We start from the raw sequence: 23,583 nt of genomic DNA, 5'->3' as shown, positions 1-23,583 counted from the left end.
GAAAGGCTGGAGGAGGGGTAGGTTGTTAAGGGAACCAGTTTTGGCTGACTGGATATTTGATAATATTAAAGGATTATTATTAATTCTTTGGTGTAAGAGTGGTAGTGTGGTTACATTTTTAAATAATCTTTTAAAGATGCAACCTGAAATGTCTACGCATGGAATATATGATGATCTTGAAGTAAATCCCATATATCACATGACCTATAGTAGGTGAACATATGTAAGGGTTCTCTCCTCACTCCTATTTTCTTAATGAAATATGAAGCATGATCATCTGCTTTAAATATGGACGACAAAGCAGATCTTGGAGGTTTGAAGAGGAAGAAGAGGGTATGAAATCAGCATGGTGGGAGGATAAGTGAGTGGGCGTATAAATAAAACAAAACAAAATTGGCCAGGGGTTGTTCATTGTTTGGATTAGGTGATGGGAACATGGGATGAGGCAGGAGAATGTCATTATACTAGTCTCCACTTTTATTTTTGAATTTTTCTGTAACAAAATGTTAACAAACAAAAAAACAAGAAGAAATTTGTTTGGGGATATGCCAATTTTAAGATGCCTGCTAAATGACCAAGTGGAAATATTTTTAGAGTTTAGGATATTGGTCCAAGCTGGAGAGATAAAGTGGAGATAACAGGATTGATGGTTATTGATGCTATGGAACTGGATTTCCCCAAGAAATGTCACCTGAGAGGTGAGTAAAGAGGGAAGAAGGTATGAGAATAGAGCTTTGAGTCTTCCGATACTTAAAGGTCAAGAACATCCAGAAGATCTAGCAAAGCAGGATGAGAAAGAGAAGACCGTGAAAACCAGGAAAATAGAATGCACTGGAAGTTGAGTGAGGGAAAAAATCAGGAATAAACCCATGATCAATCTGTCAAATGCTGCTGAGAGATGGAGCACAATGAGAGCAGAGAAGTGACCATTGAATTTAGCAACATGGGGTTTACCTCAACTAAAGCAGATGTAGTTGAGTGGGGAGGGTTGAGGAGTGAAGGCTTGAGTGTCAGTTTTTCAACCTCAGCATCACTGATATTCTGGACCTGATGGTTCTTTGTTGGGAGAGGCTATCCTGTGTATTATAAGATGTTAAACAGCATCTCTACCCAGTAGATGCCAGCACCCTCTCCTTGAGTTCTGACAACCAAAACATCTCCAGACATTGTCAAATGTCCCCTGGAGGGCAAAATCACTTCTGTTGAGAAGCACTGGTATAAACTACTCCTTCAGTGAGTTTTGCCCAGGGGAAAAAAATGGACCGAGAGCCTCAGAAAGCAAAAGGGAGTGGAATCCAGTCTAGGAGGCAAGGATTAGTCTTAGGTAAGACCATGGACCCTCGTCCATAGTAGTAGGAGAGAAGGCAGGGTGTATGGGTACAGAGGCAAGTAGGCTGGCCTACTTGGTGGTGAACATTTATGGAGGTTCTTTTCTCACTGCTTCAATTTTGTTCATGAAATAGGAAGCATGATCATCTGCTTTAAGTATGGAAGACAAAGCAGATCTTGGAAGTTAGAGGAGAGAGGAGAGGGTGTAAAATAGTCAACTCAGAGAGAAGGGGAGTGAACAGACTAAGAAAATGTAGTCAACTGGCCAATCAGCAATATGAGACATTTAAAGTGAGGCCATTACATCTTGCAAAGAAAAATTCATGCAAATATGGACTGAATCTGTGTTCCATAATGTTAGCTGTATCACAATAAACAAAGACTGCACTTGTGCTTAGCTCCAAACTGACATGTAGTTCAAACCACACACATTTGAATTCCACCCAGAATTTCCCTGCTATGCAAACTTGTCCATAGCAGAGAAAAATTTAGTTTACCTGGATGGAATTTCAAGGGACTAGCTTCCACATTCACCTCTGCCTCTAACTAGCTGTGTGACCATAGGCAAGTTACTTCACTTCTCTAAGCCTCAATTCTCTGAAATGTAAATTGACAAAGCTAAACTAGATGATCACTGAGGTTCCCCATAGCCCATCATTCCATAGATATTTACTGAGAACTTACTATGTTTGAGGCATTTTTCTGCTCAATAAAATGGCAGTGGTGCCATCTTGCAGGCACCGGGAAACAAGAGAATTGCAGAGAAGCCAGCCCAGAGTCCTGACATCATTAAGCAACGAAGAATCACTAAACATCCCAGTAATTTCTTATTTTGTGAGGGAATACATGTAACTTGAAGACTGAAGCATCCAGAATAACAGTGGGTATTGAGACTTGATTTGCTCAACAAGTTCCATGTGACCTCCATGCTTTAAGACCTGTCAGTGACCACTTAACTACATATTAAAATACAAGCTTCTTATGAGAGTGGCAGTCATTCATTCAAATACACTTATTGAGCACCTACTCTCTGCCAGGCTCAATTCCAGAAAAACAAAAGTGCAATGCTGCTGTCAGGTTTACAGCCTGGGGGATACAAGAATAAATTATAATACAACATTGACAGAAGGGAGCTACTGCAGAAATATGAACGTGCTTTAGGAACACAGAGTATAGGACAGCAAATTCTGTCCAGGGAAGACCAAGGCTGCTTCCACAAGGAGAAGTTGGTACTTGACTGGGTCTTAGAAAATGAGTAAAAATTGTCCAAGAGATGGAGATCAGGAAGCACATTACAAATGGAAACACAAGCATTTGCAAAGGCAAGGAAGTTGAGAAAGGGTCTGGCATTCCCAGAGCTGAGGAGGGAATATCTGACATATATGTGGAAGATGAGGGAAGAAGTTTGACTTTTAAATAAGAGAGTGACAAAATCAATTTTTACTTTTTAGGGAGGGAGCTTTGGTGGCCAAAACATTTTGTAAATATGTACAAAACATTCCTGGCATACAACTTGGAAAATAACACTTATTTTAATAAAATAAAATAAAAACTATAGTCCTTAGTTCAGAATACCCTGTAAGGTTACCCTCACCTTTGTTCCTTTTCTTCCAGGATGTCCATATCCATCAGAACCAGGAAGACCCTAAGAAAATGACATATAAGATGAATTGTAGAGTCATGCAGACTAACACTTGGTTGATAATAATATCTGAACCCTCGGATAAATCAACAATGCAAGGAAGTAAGGATAACAACGGGGCTTGATGGAGATTGAGAGACAACCTTCATAGGACAAACACTCAGATTTGGAGAAGATAAGAGTTTAAAACTTTGAAAGACCACAATAGAAGGAAGTTTTTAGGTTTTTTAAACCCCCATCTGTACATCAGCAAGATGATACCTTGGTTGTAGGAAGCCATACACAACTGTACAAAGTTTCCCTTGGGCTAAACTTGCTTTCCTTGTGAGATAAAGTAAAAATAGAAGCTCTAGAATTGGTAAATCACCAGACAAAAGCACAGACTTTGGAGAAAAAGATTGGAATATAGGCAATATAGTTTAGTGATTAAGTGTACAGACTATAAACGCAGACAGACCTGAATTTTTATTCCAGTTCCAACATTAGTTGTTTGAGTGACCCTAGGGAAGTTGCACAACCTCTATAAACTTCAGTTTCCTAATCTGTAAAATAGGGATAATAGTATCATCTACATTGTATACTTGTTGGGAAGATTAAGTGAGATTGTGTATGAAAAGTGCTTAGCACAATGTAAGGCACAGAGGCAGTACTTGATAAATGGTAATTAGTCTGCTGCTGGTGGTAGCAGTGGTAGTGATGGTGTCGGAGGAGGGCAGTAATGATAGTGGTGCTGATGGTAATAGTGAAGGTGGTGGTGAAGGTAGTGATAGTGGTAGCGATGGTGACTGATTATAGTGATGGTGATGGTAATGATGATGGTGGTGGCAATGGTGATGATGGTGTTGGTGGTAGTGGTGACGGTGATGGTGGTGGTAATAGCGAAGATGATGGTGATGGTGATGGTGGTAGTGGTGGTGATGATGATGATGGTGATAGTGATGGTGGTAGTGGTGGTGATGATGATGATGGTGATAGTGATGGTGGTAGTGGTGGTGATGATGATGATGGTGATAGTGATGGTGGTAGTGGTGGTGATGATGATGATGGTGATAGTGATGGTGGTAGTGGTGGTGATGATGATGATGGTGATAGTGATGGTGGTAGTGGTGGTGATGATGATGATGGTGATGGTGATGGTGGTAGTGGTGGTGATGATGATGGTGATAGTGATGGTGGTAGTGGTGGTGATGATGATGATGGTGATGGTGATGGTGGTAGTGGTGGTGATGATGATGATGGTGATGGTGATGGTGGTAGTGGTGGTGATGATGATGATGGTGATGGTGATGGTGGTAGTGGTGGTGATGATGATGATGGTGATAGTGATAGTGGTAGTCATGATGGTAGTAGTGGTGGTGGTGATGGTGATAGTGATGATGGTGATGGTGGTATTGATGGTGATGGTGGTGATGATGCTGGTAGTTGTGATGTTATTGCTGAAGATAATGATGGTGGAGGTTGCAGTGGTTGTGATGATAATAATCATGAAAATGATGACACTACCAAGGAGCTTAGCATCTGTATAGACAGACAACGAGCTTACTGTAATAAAGAGTAAATTCAAAACCCTATAGGTGTTTTTTCTGAATGAACAAAGAGTTCCCCTAAACCAGGTAGATCAGTTGAGAAGAAAAATTAAAAATTTGAAGACACAAAAAGATTCCTATGGTCTAAATAGGAAAGTCTGAAAGACTAGAAAAGAAAGAAAAATAAGACAGAAGATTGCCAAAAATGAGTTCTTGGCAGGGGCCGGGGGCGGTGATAATGAAGTTCATTTGCTGTTACTCCATCTTCTCCATGCTGAAGGATGTGCAGAACCTCCATCATCTGCAACCCCCGAGACCCAAACTCTGTATTTTTGGAGATGTCTTTTGAAAATAGTCATAAAATAGCTAAGTTGCTCTCCTGTTCAGGGTGATAACTAAAGTAAAAATGCATAGCCCTGTGTTTGAAAGTGTTGTCTTGTAAAAGGAAATCTTTTATGATCTTTGGTCTCCAAAGATTATTTCTGTGCTCTGGATAATCAAACCCACACTCTTAAAAGTTTGCTGATCTGGCTGTCTTATTTGTTGCCCTGGAACAAAAATGTTTCACTGAACATCTCTGTATTCCTAAAAGACTCAAATGCCTATAAAATATCATTGTCAAACAGATGAGAGACATTGGCACTTTGCTCTTCAATATGTGAGAAGGCAAAATAAATTCCAAGTCATCTTTGGATTCTTAATTTATGCAAGAAGTCTCAGAAACTTTGACTATTTTGATTCTCAAGAGCTCTAGTGGTTATGTCATATTTGGAACCATGAGTTTAATTCATCAAGAATATTAAAATTTTGTGTTCACAGCAATGATGTTAAAGCCATTTCAATTTATTACATCAAGCTGATGCCATTTTTGTTTATCAAACCTCTTTTTTCAAAATTTCTTACCAGAATCTAAAATATGGATAAGACACTTTAATGCTGTGGTAGATGAATCCATCAAAATTCAGCTTGGTGCACACTGAGATTTTTTAGACTATATCTCCCTGATTTGCCTGATTTCTTTTCTCTGGTATCTATATTCTGAACTGAATAAAAGTGGTTTCATACATTTAAAACATTAGAATTTTATGTAAAATAAGAACAAATGGCAAACAAATTCAATCAAGAATCCAAAACAGAGAAACTGGACTTACAGGTTGCCCTCTTGGTCCTTGTCGACCCTGTGGGCCTCTTTGTCCTGCAACACCAATCTCTCCCTTTTATTATAAAGAGAAAATATCTAATTAATTTTCTTCTATGAGATTATGCAATTTTGTGTCATTTTCCTTAGAGATTTTAGAGTCACTGCTTTCAAGTTTTGGTAGCATGCCATACAGCCTAAGGTAAATACTTTTCTCTAGGCTTTGTTAAATATGGATGGCTAACAAACATAGTAACAATTGTGGTACCGAAAATTAGCAGCACCAGGTATGTAACATCAATTACAGAATTTTATATTACTATGCCTTTTTCTAAATTTGGATATGCACATTTATATTTGTGGTGAATCCATGTGTATATCTATCTGTCGATACATCTTTGTCTACTTATACATGTGATTCATTTTTCTATATGTTCATCTATATGTCTTGCCTTCAGTCAATAGCATCACCAGCCATATCAGAAATGTATGCTGGAAGTGATAAGTAAAGATTTGTTTAAGAAAACCCAAGGGGTTCTCTCAAGCTACAATCAAGAAAGAGCGTGTTATCTGACATTTACCTTCACTCCTCTTGGTCCAGCTTTTCCTTTTGAACCATTTGTCCCTGGAGGCCCAGGATTCCCCTGCAACAAGACCGTGGTCAAAATCACCACCAGGGCCACAAAGTTTACTGTCTGTCTCTCTTGTTATTATTGAAATAGTCTGTAACTGGTAATATGCTCATGAATCACCTTAGAGATGGGAGTTTAACCTTTAATATTTAATACAATTAATTCTATCCTCCAACATATAAAATGCATAATATACACACTTACACTATGGGCTGGGGAGGTTAGGATAGGGGAGCGGGAGGCCACATCTACCACATACTGAGAATTGAAGGAATCATTTCTATGCTACAGGGGGAAACATTATTTGATTAAGAGATCAGGAAAAAAAAAACCTAGACTTTCACCTGCTCCAAACTGAAGATATTTTCAACTGAGATTGACAATAATATAATCAGTTATAAGGCTAGATTTTTTTTCCTGATCAAGGCAGAAAAATAGCAGAACTATTGCTTTGGCCATCTTTGAGCTGCTATTTTCAGTTTCCTGATGGAGACTCATTCCTGACTCTAATCACGCTGCTCATGTTTCTAAGCCATCTCAAATGCTCATTTCCGCAGGAAGCCACTCTAATCATCCATCTCAATCTATCTGAGCATCCTATGAACCATCAAGATATTAGCTGGGGAGTAAAGCAGGCGCTAGAAAGAACCAAGTTGGAAGTCAGTTCAGACACTTACTATCTGGATGACAAATCATTTAATTCCCCTTAGCCTCAGTTTCCTTATCTATAAAATTGGTATAGTAATGCTTCCTTACATATTTGTGAGGAGCAGATTAGTTATTTATAATTTTATATGGTACTATTATTTCACCTTTTACTATAGCTAAGTATGAACTTGTATTACATACCCTCGAGGTTTAAACCCATATCTCATTGGTCACTATATTCCCACAACTTACCTAGAGTAGAAGAAGATACATAGCAGATGATCAATATCTACTGCATCAAATCAGCTTTTCCAGAAATTCCTGATATCCCCATATCCCAGAACGAACAGTGTGGCTTTATGTTATTTATCCAGGAACACTCAGGGGTATGAATCAGCCAGTGTTAATGAGTAGCTGCATTGTAGCTGTTTTACAAACCTACCTGAGCACCCACTAAGCCTTTTTGTCCAGAAGTTCCTGGTGGTCCTTGCCTTCCTCTTGGTCCCTGATCCAAAGATGACATTAAAATGCAATCAATTTTTAAAGAGTCATTTATATTCCATGTAACCACAAAATCACCTTGGATGCCAATGGAAGCACAAATTAAGGTTCCCTGACCCATCACTATCTCATTTATCAAACTTTAATCAGGGAGCATCTGCACTCTGAAGCACCCCAGAACACTCACTTCAAACTCAACGCCATCTGAAGCAGAGGGTGTGAGTCCTCAGCATCTCTATTTTTAGCAATCTCTCCGGGTGAATCTGATGAGTACTAAAGTTTGAGAATATTGCTTTTATATTTGAATTCACTCAACTAATTTTAAATCCTAAAGGGGTGATGAGAGTGCAGCGAGGCTATTGATCTCCATTGAAGAATGAACCTTTTCCTTATACACACGAGGGTTAAGGACAAGAGATTGTGTTTTCGATTTGATCAAGAGCCAAGGGTGCATTTAAGTAGCTTAATCTCACTGACTACACTGCTGGGGATTTGCTCATTTTCTCTCCAATCTATTTTACTTTGCTGATTTTTGACACTTTAATATTTTTCCAGCTTTTCTGAGAAACACTTTCATATTAGAAGTATCGATTGACCATGGCTTCTACTCTCCTAGGTGAGGTATTGACAATCATCTATTAAAATAGACCATCACGCTCGCATCCCAGCAGGAAAGTGAGAATTAAGGAGAGGTTTTATTGATTATCTTGCTCATGGTTTCCAGCATGACTTGCTTCACTTCCAATCAGCTGTGTAATGAAGTGGGTATAGACAGGAAAGCAGGGACACAATAGTGGTGGAGGGTCCTGAGCCAGTCATCAAAAAGAAAAGGGAAAAATATACATCTTTTATTTGCTTTCCCTTCAGTTCAGATACTATTTTCCATCATAAAATAAGTATAATCTCTAATTACACGTTGACTACCGTTTTTTTTTCTTAGTTCCTTTAGCAAGTCTAAGAGCAGCAGATACCTTCTGAAATTATCATCTGACACTCATAGGATTTTTAATTATGGAGAATGATTTGCTATATTAGTAAAATTTGTTGTTCCAAAGTTCTTCAAGTTGAGTATACTTAAAAACAATTTGTTTTTTAAAATAAATACATATAATGTGCTCCAGAAGGGCTATAGAATGACAGATTTGGGTTATGCTTAGATGATGCCAAAAGAACAGGTTGAAAGTTTAAATTTCCAGTTATCATTTGATAACCTAACAAAACCCCACTGGATGAACTTCTTGAGGGCAGGACCCTTGCCTTAATGGTATGAATGTCCCAGTTCTATTAGCAGTTCCCTGTGCATAATAGATACTCTGTAAACACTTTACTGATTTTTTCCTACCAAATTGAATGATGGGGTCTCACTCTGTTGCCCAGGCTGGAGTGCCATGGCATCATCATAGCTCACTGCATCCTTGAACTCCTGGGCTCAAAGTGACCCTCCTGCCTCAGCCTCCCAAGTAGCTGGGATGAAAGATGCACACCACTATGCCAAGATGTGAATACAATTTTAGTAAATTAAATCATATTTGAATACACAGCTTCAGAGGCAGTAATCAAGAGCACTGATTTTGTAACTATACTGCCTGAGTTTGAATCCCAGCTTTATCACTCACTAGCTGTGTGACCTTTGCCAATTTACCTAACTTCTCCATTCCCTCTTTATTTTTCTCCTGTAAAGTGAGGATAATAACCTCCCTCCCATTGAAGAATTAAATTAGTTAATACAAGTGCTTTAGACAGTGTCTAGAACATAGAGGTCAATAAATATTAGCTATTGTGGTTTAATCTTTTCAGAAAAGGGACTCTACAATTTTCTTTGGGAGGCCCTGGAAAGGATGCATCCGAAGCCATTCTGATTTATGTTAAATTATTATCAAACAATGAAGTTAAAATTTCAAACAAATATCCTTCAGCACTAAAACGAAGCTCCCAGATACAACCTGTGAGCCTGGATACCCAAGCTCTCCTTGGTAACCCTGTTCACCGGATTCTCCAGGCACACCCTGTCAAAATGAATAAAACTTATAGTGAGTTCACCAGCCATCTTTAGTGTTCTTATTGAAAGCAGCTTTTCCTGCAATATATCACTTGAAACCACAAGAGAAAGACTCAAACAAGATTTGACTGGTTGTGATCAATCCTCTTAGGAGATGAAGTTGAAGAGGAAATGTGGGTATTTACACTTATCTTGGGAAAAGGCAAGACCAGATTCTTAGGGCCTTTCCCAGTCTTTGCACATCTCCTTCCAATGTCTCAGCTAGTGATGGGAGCAAAAATACTTTGTTTAAATAACCCAAACTCTTATTTTGTGTAATAACTGGTTCCTAAACAGTCCTTCCTTTTAAGGCATACAGACTAAACATTCAAGGGCATTAAGGTCTTTTATTTCATACAAGGAAACTCAGAATGTTGATCACAGCAATAAACATGACACTCTGAGAAAGGCACAAAAAGTGCTTGGGAAAATAACAGGAAAGTGGCTTTAAAACCCTACAGACCTTGATAGCAAGAAGCTAGCTCTCTAGGCAAAGGATGAGTTGTTAAAATGATTCATTCTATAATGGATTTAATTTATCCCACAAATTAATATTTTCATTTTGCAGAGAAGATATGTTTTCCAAGATTGAGGATAACATCCATTTTGTGAATTGTTCTGCCTTCTTTTTCATGTTGCTCACATGTTGACTAGATTATTAATTATTCATAGATATGCAAAGAGCAAAAACTTCAAAGTCAGAATTTAATCAATATGTGGATCAATTACTCGTGCTTCATCAGTTTTTGAAACTGTTCAGTACTTCTATTAATCATTCCTGTTATGTTATTCTGCTCTTTAAGAGTTGATTTCTAGATTTATAAATATGAACCAAATTTTAAAAGGAATACAGCTAGAAATTTTGAACCAGGTTATGAAATGTGGTCTAATTTGCATATCACATTAGTGATATTCATAGTGCAACATTTATAAAAACAATGTGGCTATATATAGCAATGTTCAGACTCTATCATAACTCTACGCTTATACATTTATATTAAGAAAATAATATGAGTGGAGCAAAAGTGAAAACAAAACAAAAAACCTGTAATACACATCACTGACATTCTTCACGTCAATTACCACGATACCCAACAAAACAGAAATTACCTAAATGTTCAACATAAGAAAGATTAGTAAATCACGGTACTTCAATAGAGTAAAACATAATGTTCTAAAATGATAATAGGGAGATTTGGAAACAGGAAAAAGCAGAATATAAAATGTTATGTACATTATAATAATCCTTTATTTTTTATACAAGAGAACAGAAAAACATGAAAATACTTGCAGAGGGGTGGTGGGTTTATGTACCTTTAAAAAAATTAATAATATTCTCAATTTTATCATAAACAGCAAATTTAAAATCTTGCCTTATTGCCAAAAAAGGTATGCATCAATTTGTTTGGCATAAATATAACCTTTTCCGTAAATAAAATTATATTTAGAATTCCACTTTATTACACATCTTGCAAAGGCCAGCAGATCTAATTTTGTAGATAATACTGAGCCAGATTTTCCCAAAGTCCAAGGAATGCTGTAATTTGGAGTTATGGGCCTATATGACCAGTGCTCCAACATTGAGTCAACTAGCAAACCACTGACATGGTGGATAAACACAGTTCATCCTGAAGCCTGACAATATTTGTAATTATCTCTCTTATTTTAAAAATCAACTACACTATAAGGCCATAGTCAGCAAAACAGCATGGTACTGGTATAAAAATAGGCATATAGAGCAATGAAACAGAAATAAATGAAATAAATAATAGAAATGAAAGCCCTACTCTAAGATATTAGGATATTAGCTTCTTTTCAATCTAAATGAAATGTTATAGCAGGGTGGGGAGGAGGCAGAGAACCATATAAACTTTCCCTTTTTCATGAAAAAAATCACCATGGAAACTTTCAATGAACCTCATGCAACCTCAGACAGCCCAGCCAGCACTCTCCTTGACATCAGAGAGAACAATTTAAAGAAGCCATAAAAGATAGACAAATGGGACTATATTAAACAAAAAGCTTCTGAACCGAAAAAAAAAAAACAACAATGAGCAGAGTGAAGAGACAACCTGTTGAATGGGAGGAAATACATGCAAACTATTCACCTGACAAGAGACTAATATCTAGCATATACAACAAACAAACAATTCAATTACAAAAAAAAAGCAATCCCATTAAAAAATGGGCAAAATATCTGAACTGACATCTGTCAAAAGACATACAAATGGCCAATAGGTATATGAAAACATGTTTAACATCACTGATGATGAAAACCACAATGAGATATTATCTTATCCCAGTTAGAATAGTTTTTATCAAAAATGCAAAAAGCAGCAAATGCTAGCAAAGATGCAGAGAAAAGGGATACATATTTTTGGTAAGAATATAAGTTCGTAAAGTCATTATGGAAAACAATATAAAGATTTCCCAAAAAGTTAAAAATAGAACTACCATATGATCCACAAATCCCACTAATGGGCATTTACCCAAAGAAAAGAAAGTCAGTATATCAAAGGGTTACCTGCATCCCGTGCTTATTGCAGCACTATTCACAATAGCAAATATGTGGAATCAACCTAAGTTTCCACCAACAGATGAGCAGATAAAGAAAATGTGATACATATACACAGTGAAATAAAAGTCAGCCATAAAGGAGAATGAAATCCTGTTATTGGCAGCAACATGGATGGAACTAAAAGTCATTATACTGAATGGAATAAGTCAGGCATAGAAAGACAAATATCACAAGTTCTGTCTCACATGTGGGAGCTAAAAAAGTTGATCTCATGAGGTAGAGAGTAGAATGATAGTTATCAGAGGCTGAGAAGGGGGATTGAGGATAGGGAGAATGAAAAGAGGTTGGTTAATACATAAAACATGGAGTCACATAGAAGGAATAAGTTCTAGTGTTTGATAGTATAGTAGGGTGACTATAGTTAACAACAATATATTGTACATTTCAAAATAGCTAGAAGAGAATATTTGAAATGTTTCTAATATGAATAAATAATAAATGTTTGAGGTGATAGATATCCTAAATACCCTGGTGTGATCATTATACGTTCTATGTATGTATCAAAATATCACATGTACCCCATAAATATGTGCAGGTATTCTGTATCAATAATAAATACAGTAGTCATATGTGTGGAACAAAGAGCAACTCTTTCCAGAAAGCACTGACCTTTAATCCTGGCAGACCTCGCCTTCCTATTGTCCCCTAAGAAAAATGGAAAGCAGAGACCTTAGAGAAGGATATAAACCAATTTTCACCCCAGCCTACCATCCTCTTCCACAAATGCAAGGGAAATACATCCCTCCAGCTGTTAACACCTACCCAAGGGCCGACATTTCCAGTTTCTCCCTGAGGTCCATCAACATTAGAACTTCCCTGAAAAGTAAGAAATAAAGGGAAGATCAGAAACAAACAACAACAAATGCTAGCAAAACTTTTTGTCCAATACAGAAGCCACTAGGTAGATGTAGCACTTAAATTTGCACCAAATTAAATTAAAGATGTAGTTTCTTTGTTATGCTGACCACATTCCAAGTGTTCCATAATTCCATATGGCTAGTGGCTACCACATCGGACGGCACAGACACAGGATATTTCCATGATCTCAGAATGTTCTGTTGGTCAGTGCTCCTCAAGAAGCAAATGGCATTAAATGCTGATGTTTCAAAATATCAGTGTTGTAGGCATCTTTCCCCAGAGATTGTTCCTTTGATGACTCCTTACAGTTCACCATGCTGGGAACACAGCCATGCTTAATATTTGAAAATATTGGCACTTCTCTTTCTACCTGTATCATTTAGGGTCCTGAGTGGTAGATAGAAACAGAAGGTAGAAAAGTGTCTCTCTGAAGACATGGGTGATCAATATATACAGATGCTGACAGAGAGAGAAAGAGGTTATAGAGTCACAGTGAGGAAAGATTCTAGTGTTCTCATTTCTTTGGGGTCAGAAGTGGAAAAATGAGTATTGTCCAGAGAAAAAAAAATGAGTCTATCTTTTAAGAAAAATGGAAACCATGTGGGATCCCAAGTAGGGGTACTTCAGATAATTATTTCATAAAGTTACATGCTAACTCAATAGGAATACATAAATAGGGAAAGAATGTGAAATAACAGAAAGAAAAACGTTTTGTGCAAAGCTGTTCACCCACGTTATTCATAATAGATTAAATTCTGAAACAATTTAAACATCCCACAATATGAGGGAAGTGTTGATCAAATTATGGTAGAAACGCTTATTGAAATAGAATACAACAATTAAAAACTATGTTTTTCAGAAGTTTTTAAAGTACATAAAACTTTGTGCTATAATACCAAAAGTATTTAGCCTGAATCTATTTATGGGAAAACAATCATACAAATCCTAATTGAGGGGTGTTTAGCAAAATAACTGGTGTACAGTGTCAGTGTCATGTAAACAAATAACTGAGCAAATGTGATGAAAGGGCACTGACGACACAGGACAACTAAAGGCACCGCATAGTCCTCAGCTGGATCCTGGAACAACAGCAGCAGCCACAGAGGACGTTATTGGGGTGTTACGGACTCAAGGTTTGTGTTCCCCCCAAAATTCATATGTTGAAATCCTAACCCCCAATGTGATGGTATGACGAGGTGGGGCCTTTGGAAGGTTATTAGGCCATGAGGGGGGGACCCTCATGGTGGGGTTAGTGTCCTTATAAAAGAGGCTTGAAGGAACACTATAGCTCTCCTTCTGCCATGTGAGGTTGCAGCCAAGAAGATGGCTATGAACCAGGAAGCAGTCCCTCACCAAACACTGAATCTTCCAGGACCTTGATTTCAGACTTCCCAGCTTCCAGGACTATGAGAAATAAATGTTTGTTATTTAGGCCACCCACTCTATTAATTCTGTTACAGTAGCCCAAACTGCCTAAGACATGGGGCAAGTGGGAAAATTTGAATATGGACTGTGTATTAGAAAATAATATTGGCCCGGCACGGTGGCTCACGCCTGTAATCCCAGCACTTTGGGAGGCTGAGGCGGGCGGATCACTTGAGGTCAGGAGTTCGAGACCAGCCTGGCTAATATGGTGAAACCCCGTCTGTACTAAAAATACAAAAATTAGCCAGTGTGGTGGTGGGAGCCTGTAATCCCAGCTGCTCTCAGCAGAAGAATCGCTGAACCCAGGAGGCAGAAGTTACAGTGAGCCATTGCACTCCAGCCTGGGCGTCACAGTGAGACTCCATCTCAAAAAAAAAGAAAAGAAGAAAGAAAGAAAAGAATATTGTATAAATATTGAATTTCATGAGGATGATGATTATATTATGTTTATATAGAAGAATATCCTTTTTTTTAACATATACTTGTTGAATATTTAGAGGCAAAGTGTCATGAGGCCTTTAATTAATCCTCAATTAGCTCAGCTACACACACACAGACCCCTAAGTATTTGTATAAAGAGATATAAAGCAAATATGGCTAAAGGATAAAAATTGGTGTTTAGACTTACAACTACATTTTTCTGTAGATTTGAAATTTTTCAGAATGATAAAAAGTAACAGGTTCATCATGGACTATTTCAACAATACAGAGAAATTAAGGTAAAGAAACACTAGGGGCTGGCATGTTGCTGCTACAAACAAGTTGGTTTTTCTCTGTCCTTTCACTTCCTTTCTTTCTTCCCTCCCTCCCCGTCCTTCCTTTCTTCCTTTCTACATTCCTTCTTTCTTACTTCTATTCCTTCCTTCTTATCTCTCTTTCTTTATTCCATACAAGGGAGTAGATACAGGCTGGCAACTCCACAGCCTCCACCATAAGTGAGCTGAAGGACAAACCCAGTTCTACCAAATTCTGAAAAAAAATGTAACCCACTCCTTCTGAAGGAACTGAGGGTGCTGACAATGGACACTGTGTCCCATGTAAAGTGCACGCACTCTCAGCCACAAAAGAGAACTAAATTATGTCCTTTGCAGCAACATGGATGCAGCTGGAGGCCATTATCCTAAATGAACTAATGCAAAAATAGAAAAGCAAATACCACATGTTCTCACTTATAAGTGGGAGTTAAATCTTGGGTTCACACAGACATAAAGATGGGAACAATAGACACACGGGACTCTGAAAGGGGAGGGAGGAATGGGGCAAGGAGTGAAAAACTTCCTGTTGGGTACTATGTTTACTACTTGGGTGACGGAAGCCCAAACCTCAGTACCATGCAATATACCCTTGTAACAAACCTGTACATTATCCCCTGAATCTAAAATAAAAATCGAAATTAATAAAAAAGAAATACACAGTTTTGGCAATATAGAAATATTCTACAAATTTGGACTCACGTTAAATACAGGGTTGTAACCTGCTTTTTTCACTTGATATTACATCATGGATGTTTTCCATATCATGAAATCATCTTCTACATTATGTTTCATGGCCTAATACTATTCCACTGTGTGGAAGAGCATTGTTTACATAAATAATCCTTTATTATTAGATATTTAAATATTTTCAATGTTTGACTACCTTAAAAATCACTGCAATGACCATCCTTGGAGCTAAATCTTTGTGTTGCACCATGATTAGCTTCCAGATAAATTTCTAGGACTAGAAAGGGTAGATCAAATGACATACACATCCTTTTATTTTTATTATTTTTATTTTTTTAATTTTTTTTTTTTTTTTGAGACAGAGTCTCGCTCTGTCGCCCAGGCTGGAGTGCAGTGGCATGATCTCTGCTCACTGCAAGCTCCGCCTCCCGGGTTCATGCCATTCTCCTGCCTCAGCCTCCCGAGTAGCTGGGACTATGGGTGCCCGCCACCACGCCTGGCTAATTTTTTTGTATTTTTAGTAGAGATGGGGTTTCACCATGTTAGCCAGGATGGTCTCGATCTCCTGACCTCGTGATCTGCCTGCTTTGGCCTCCCAAAGTGCTGGGATTACAGGTGTGAGCCACAACGCCCGGCCGACATACACATCTTAAAGCTGTGGCAGACTCAGTTGGTGGCCTACAAAACAGGCCCTCCCTTCCTCTGTGCTAAGAAAATCTGGTCTTTTTAGTTTTGTTTGGAGCAACAACATACCCGGCTCCAAGGGATGAATTACGACAGGCCTAAACCAACTGTGATGATCCCATTTCCTTTTGTTAGAAACTTGCTTTCTCTGGATCTCTTGAAATGCGGCAAGGGCTGTTGGGGAGCACAGGGCCTATTTTAGCTAATGAGCTATAAAGAGAATATTGCTGGGAGTAATTTGATGAAAAGAAAGCCCCTTTTCTCCTGACATTTTATGTAAAGGTGAAGACAAAAAAACACTTGGAGCTGCTAAACCTAGGGACCAAAAGCTGACACGTTGAGGATGGTAGTGTGGGAAGAAAGGCGTTGGGTCCCTGACGACATCACTGAGGCTCGATGGGACCATAAACTGATGTGCCAAAGTTTTCATCACCTATCCCTGGGTTGTAAAACACATTTATTAGCTAAACACTGCTAGTCAGGCTTTCTGTCATTGGTATATTTAAAAACATTACAAAAAAAAAAACAGTAATCCTAACTGATGACTGATGTGCATTGCCTATTGCCTCCCAAAAAGGTTGTATTGACTTTCATTCTCCCCAGAAGTGTTACTTTCTCACTTCTGACTGGTATGATTGGTTCTCCATGCTTTCTCCAATATTAGGTATATAATAAAATTATTCTGCTTGGTCAGAAAGACTGCTTCATCAGGAAACCCTCTCCAGATTGCAACATTTAATCCACTCTTTGGTTCATGTCAGAAAGGAGCCGTTGCCCCCTAGAGAGCTATCTCCCAACAGCACTTAACAGGCTAGAACAGGGGTGTCCAATCTTTTGGCTTCTCTGGGCCACATTGGAGGAAGAAGAATTATCTTCGGCCACACATAAAATACACTAACACTAACAATAGCTGATGAGCTTAAAAAAAAAAAAAAGAAAAGAAAAAGAAGAGAAGAGAAAAAAATCTCATAATGTTTTAGGAAAGTTTACGAATTGTGTTGGGCTGCATTCAAAGCCATCCTGGGCCACATACTGCCCGTGGGCAGTGAGTTGGATAAGCTCGGGCTAGAATGTCAGCATCTACCAGCTGCAGGGTAATATAGCTGGTGGGAGTGATTTCTGTTATCTAAGTCTATTCAAAGGATATTTAGTTACCACCGTTTTTTGGCCTAGCATGGGAGCAGAAACCATGGGGAACACAAATGGAATATGTCACAGCACTGCCCCAGAGGGTTACAATTTTTGTTTGCACGTACAATTTAGGGATCTGGTGCTCAAGGTTAACCCTTGGCTAAACTCAGTGATGGAAACCTCAGAAAGCTGTGAACATGCGGCTCTTGCTGTGTCTGCGGTGCTCTGATGTACACAGCGCTGGACAGTTTGTCTACAGGCCTAGGTTCCTTCCCAGCAGTAAAACCTCGAGCAAATAAGAGAACCAGTCTGAATAGACAGATCAAGATCTTTCTTCTCACAAGAACCACAACTCATGGAAGCTTTGAAATGGTTTCTCTATCTTCCTTCCCTCCTTCCAGATGAGGAAACCGGGGCCCACATGGGTTAAGGGTTGCTGTCCTGCTGCTCCCTTAGCTCAATTCCATAGCCGATTGAGTGGCTATTCACAGGGCTCTCTGATGTTAACTCACCACAGGACACCCTCTTAATTGGGTTTGTCCAAAACAACTGCAATTAACAACAGGATGAGATTCTTGCAGCAAGTCATACTGGTTTTCTCACACAGCAACACAATAATTATCTTGTTACAAACTGTATTTAACTCAGGATCTAGACATATATAAAAGGAATGCAAACTAGCTAGAGAAGAGAGCCAATGTCCTATAGTTTTGTCAAAGGATGAAAAACTGGAGTTCAAAGTAATAGAGGTTCCTCTCTAGCTGCAAACCTTTCTCTATGCAGACCTCATGCCTGGAAATTAGGAAAGATATGAGGACTGCAGCACTTGAGTTATTTTAGTCATTTTTCAGAATCATACATTTTAATGTCTGGGACATGAAAATCTAAAAATGGCTGCCAAGAAGTTAACATCGATCAAAGTTAACAAGTCTTTTTGCTTCTGTGATGCCTTCTATCACAATGCTTCTAGTTTTCAGAACTAGGCAAGGATTTCACCTTAAAAAATGGCTAATACCCAGTTCACATCAATCAGCACTGGCTGTGACAGAAAGCAAGCCAGCACTGTAATGACCCTGAGTACCTTTTAAATCAATACATCATTATAAAGATAGAGAATTTAGAAACTAGAAATATCTTAGGCATTATTGAGTCTGATGATTTCATTTTGGAGATGAGGAAACCAAGGACAAAAGATGTAATGTTGTAGGAGATAGGATTCGTATAGAAAAAAACAACTATGAATTAACTATGCAAGGACGAGGATGTCAGTGGAGATTGGCATTCAGAGCTTCTATCTTCATAGACAGTGGATTCCCACAGGCTTGCTCTCTGGTTTTTTATGCTGATCCTACCAGAATGCCCAAGTCTTGTGCCCCAGTTAGCATCTGTTCCCATGTAGCCCCCCAAGGAAACAGAATATCTTACCTGACTCCCACGCCTTCCTTTTTCTCCCTTAGGGCCTTGGATATAGCTATTAGTTCCAGGATCCCCCTGAGAAAATAAAGGGTTCATTACCTCAAATGGACAGAAAAGAAAAGAAATTATAGGAAGAATTATTTAAAACAAAACAAAACAAAAAAATAAGGTACAACTAAAGTGGACCCTTTTTATTGTCTGGGCCTGCTCAAAAATCTTAGACATTTAATCCAATTAAAATTCCAACCTTTTTAAGAACTCAACTTTTCTATAAGTTTTCCCTCAAATCTCTTATTTGTTGCAATACTAAGATAGGGTGAGCAGATGCTTTATTAATGAATAATTAATTGCTCGTTGACTTTGTGTCATGAGCAAACAGTTCTCCAGTCCCTGGAATTAAAGCAGCAGAAATCCCCCAACATCACTCACAGGATCTCCCCTTAACCCAGGCTTTCCACACTCTCCAGGTTGTCCTGGCGGTCCCGTCAAGCCCTTAAATCACAAAGAAAAAATATGTCACTTTTAAAAATCACATATTGCCTAGAGAGAAGAGAACATTAAGAGGGAAAATAAGAATCAAAGGAAAAGAGCAACTTAGTACTTGAATTTTAAAGCATTCACTGCCAAGGAGGTGAGATTGAAAGGTAAAGAAGGACATACTTTTATTGGCTATCTGCCATATGCTTGGACCTAGTTGTGTGTTACCTCATTTAGCCCTCACAACTCAGGAATTCACCAATTTGCATTATACAGGACCTGAGATTCTAGGAAGTTGGGCCCAGGTCTCCCTACCATCAAATTCCTTGATCTTTCCACCCCTTGGTGGTGCTCCACACAGAAACACATGTTGTTGTTGTTATTGCTTAAAAAGGGTGTGGTGGTGAGGAGGGCTTTCTCCATCATGAGCATGGGCAGCAGTGGTAGAGCAAGATCTCGTGAAAAAGAGAAAGGAGAGAACAATGTTTCCAGAGCTCCTGACTACGGCAGATAGGAAACCAGAGAGGTGAAGAAACTTGCCATAGGACTATGACATGATAAGTAAATGATGCTTCTCTTAAACCCTGCCATGATCTGTGCCATTCCTGTGTAGTAGCACCCACAGAGCCATGAACTGGGGAGAGGCTCCACCACAGGTGCCTTCCTCAGATGACATCACATGCCTGGAGCTGGAGGGTGTGCATGATTAACAGATGGGATCACTGTTCTAGCTTTCACACACAAAGGAAATAAAATGTTCTCTAGACTCCAAAAGAAGCCACCTCATAATCTTACTTGAGATGCCTCCTTATCTCTTTCCTGGCCTAATATAATGGTAAAAGGGGGCTAGATAACTCTAGGTTCCAATCCTGCTATTTAATTTCCTACACTGGTAAATTTCTTTGACTTTTCTAAGACTCCATTTTCTCATTTGTGAAACAGATATGCCTAACTTATAGAAACAGTGTAGGGATTAAATAGAAGAATAAATTCAAGTGTTTAGGCATATGGTTCCTATTATGATTCACCCTACTTCTAGACCCTCCTTTATCTGACCCAGTCACTGGACTTTCAGAGTAATCTTCCAAACCTACATCTTCCAACATGTGTCTTCCTTGCCTATAAACCTTCAATAGCCCTTGATTACTCAGCAGAAACAAAACTCCCAAACATAGCTTTAAATTGACTCCAAATTGCCCTTTCAGGCTTTCTCCCCACTCTTTATACTTTTTATTTTATGCTCCACTCCTATGAAATTACAATCCTTATTTTTCCAGACCTATCCTGATTTCTTCTAATTCTAACCTTTTCCTTGAGCCTTTTTCTTAAGCTAGAATACCCTGTGTCTCTCTCCCAGTCCCTCTCACAGAGGTCTCAGTGAAAAATGTCTTGATTTCCTGCATTTTCTGGAAAGCTGGAGTCCTCTCCACCCTTTGGCACCTGCTCATATAGAAGTTGTTCTCTTGCCCCCCTCTCTCTTCCTTGTTACCTATCTTTTAAATTTCATCCCATCTCCTCTTCAATGAAGCCTTTCTGACTGCACAGGCTGGGTCAAATCCCCTGTCATATTCCTCTCCACGCCCTTATCTCTGCAGTAATATTATATCTATTTCCATGATTATTTCATTCGTGTCTATCTTTTCCCATAGAGGCCAATACTAAGAGATAGAGCCCATGTCTCTTTTGTTCCCCATTCTAGAATCATGCCTTGATTACAATAGATGCTCAATAAATTTTGATGATTGATCAAATGAAGAAAAGGGAATCTATTTTCGTTTCTTCTCCAAGTCACTGTGCTCCCATTGATTCTTTATTTGCACCATTGTTACATCCTGTAGCTTATCCTATCTCATATTATAGTTTTTCCTGTACCAGTTGTATCTCCTGCACACTCAGTAAGCTCTTTGTTGGTCAGAGCCATGGCTTATGTATCTTGGAACCCTTTTTTGTATCCAGCAAATGTCCCACATGTAGGGACAATAAACACTTGTCAGGTGTTTATTGAATTTAACTAAATTTAGCTGAAACTGATGGCTCTCCGGTGTTAAGAAAGTATGGTATCTCCCACCTTCTCCAAAGTCTGATCCATAAACTTCAAGTTAGAAATTAAACCTCAATAAAGAGCCATGTCTTCTGACTCTCCCTGTTTCACCTATCAAGAATTCAATCCACATCACTAATTGTGCACCTTTGGAGTAAAATCATTACTCTAATTTCATGAGGAGTACAAAGAAGCATAAGCAAATAAATTACACCCTTTATGTCTAATCCTATCAATCAATAGAAGCTGATTATAGTACTATGTTAAGATGGATCCTTCAGCCATGTTGGATCCCATAAATGGTTAGTATGTCTGCCATGGGCACAGGAAGGGAGGGTTGTGGGACATATGCTAGGTATCTGCCATCCCTTACATGGAAACAGAATTACCATCAGGAGGAAGTGTGTAATCACTGTCAAACAGGCAGTACAAATAATTGCAAGGATGTAGAGAAGGCAAAGATCACTACAAACTGACATGCCAAGGAAGCTATTGTGAGGAAGAAAAAGAGGAACTGGGCATTGAGGAAAAGGTGATATTCAGATTAAGCACTGAATACGGAACCAAGAAAAAGGCATTCCAGGAGAGGCAGCTGGCATGAGCAAAGACACAGAGGTGGGCATGCATAAGCAACATTTCAAAGACAGTGAGCCTAGGAAGACATTTCTTGACAGAGATTCGTAAAGGATGTGGTTGAAAGGCCTTGGATGTAACACTAAATCATCGGTGACAGGGAGCCATGAGAAGCTTGTGAGACAGGGAGTGACATGATCACTGTTCTCAAGCACAAAATGTTAAGTCACAGGACTTACTTTACTCATTCTACCGTTAACAGAGTCAGACCTTAGGTAAAGCTTCCAAACAGCTATCTCATATTAATTGCCCTTTAACTCTCTGTTTAACTCCATACGGTTTAAGCCACTAGATGATTTTTTTCCCACAGTTTCCCACAGTTTAAAAATAAACTATCTATATCAGGTTACTCAATAGGAAAATGAAAGAATATCATCATACTTTACCCGATTTCCCCTATTTCCTTTTTCTCCAGATGACCCTGGGATTCCGCGATTACCCTAAAAAAAGAAAAATGAACAGAGAACCTGCCTTTTATTAGTCCCACCAAAATTTTTCTTTATGTATTTTCACAATTCTAGCCAAGAGTGGAAAGTACCTTTACTACTCTATTTCTGACAATGTGACACATTAGGTGTTTTGAATAACCCTCCCACTGAAACTTTAAAATTCCAGATAAATTAAAATATATTTTGTATACTTTAAAAATCTGATTTAAGGCCGGGCGCAGTGGCTCAGGCCTGTAATCCCAGCACTTTGGGAGGCCAAGGCGGGTGGATCACCTGAGGCTAGGAGTTCGAGACCAGCCTGACCAACACGAAGAAACCCTGTCTCTACTAAAAATACAAAATTAGTCGGGCGTGGTGGCACATGCCTGTAGTCCCAGCTACTCAGGAGGTTGAGGCAGGAGAATCACTTGAACCCGGAAGGTGGAGGTTGCAGTGAGCCGAGATCGAGCCATCGCACTCCAGCCTGGGCAACAAGAGCAAAACTCCATCTCAAAAAAAAAAAATCTGATTTAAAAAATCCTTATGGTTCATAATAAAGAGAAAGCAAAAACGCAGACAAGTAATAGCTCATGGCTGTCCTGAGGGCTTCTTGTAATTGTGTGTGTGTATGTGTGTGTGTGTGGTGTGTGCATGTGTGCGTGTGTGTGTGTGTGTGGTGTGAAGGGCCTCAAACTGACAATTTATTTTAGGGTGGTCCCAGAACGTAGTGCCACTAGGAACACATGACAGAAGCAAACAACCTCAACTCAGGCCTTAATGATGTCTCACAGATAATGTTCCATCAAAAAATGAGTTTAAATCAAAAGTCACAACACACATGAGGGAGATGCCATGAAGGAGAAGCCAGCAGAAACAACATACACCAAAATTGGACCTGCAGTGACTGCAAATATTGGGATTATAATATACTGAATATAAAATGAGTATATTTAGTATGTTTAAATAATTAGAAGAGAATGAACAAAATAACCAACTATGAAAGGAGACCAAGTAGA

General features: G+C 38.8%; 1 protein-coding gene across 2 annotated transcripts in view; it reads right to left on the bottom strand.

The window, feature by feature from the left end:
* The window catches only part of LOC129033974 (collagen alpha-4(VI) chain-like), a 105,574-nt gene that overhangs the window by 29,068 nt on the left and 52,923 nt on the right, over positions 1-23,583 (bottom strand). For both annotated transcript variants that reach the window (XM_054483242.2, XM_054483241.2), the window contains exons 17-26: positions 22,526-22,579; positions 19,418-19,480; positions 18,998-19,063; positions 12,795-12,848; positions 12,642-12,677; positions 9,360-9,422; positions 7,358-7,420; positions 6,217-6,279; positions 5,649-5,711; positions 2,924-2,974 (exon numbers count right to left, since the gene is read on the bottom strand). In XM_054483242.2, coding sequence (XP_054339217.1) covers positions 2,924-2,974; positions 5,649-5,711; positions 6,217-6,279; positions 7,358-7,420; positions 9,360-9,422; positions 12,642-12,677; positions 12,795-12,848; positions 18,998-19,063; positions 19,418-19,480; positions 22,526-22,579 — 576 coding nt within the window. The remainder of the gene's footprint in view (positions 1-2,923; positions 2,975-5,648; positions 5,712-6,216; positions 6,280-7,357; positions 7,421-9,359; positions 9,423-12,641; positions 12,678-12,794; positions 12,849-18,997; positions 19,064-19,417; positions 19,481-22,525; positions 22,580-23,583) is intronic.

Source organism: Pongo pygmaeus, chromosome 2, assembly GCF_028885625.2.
Source record: "Pongo pygmaeus isolate AG05252 chromosome 2, NHGRI_mPonPyg2-v2.0_pri, whole genome shotgun sequence".
Lineage (NCBI taxonomy): Eukaryota > Metazoa > Chordata > Mammalia > Primates > Hominidae > Pongo > Pongo pygmaeus.
The sequence above is the reverse complement of the archived record's forward strand: the minus strand, read 5'-3'. Positions and strand labels throughout refer to the sequence as shown.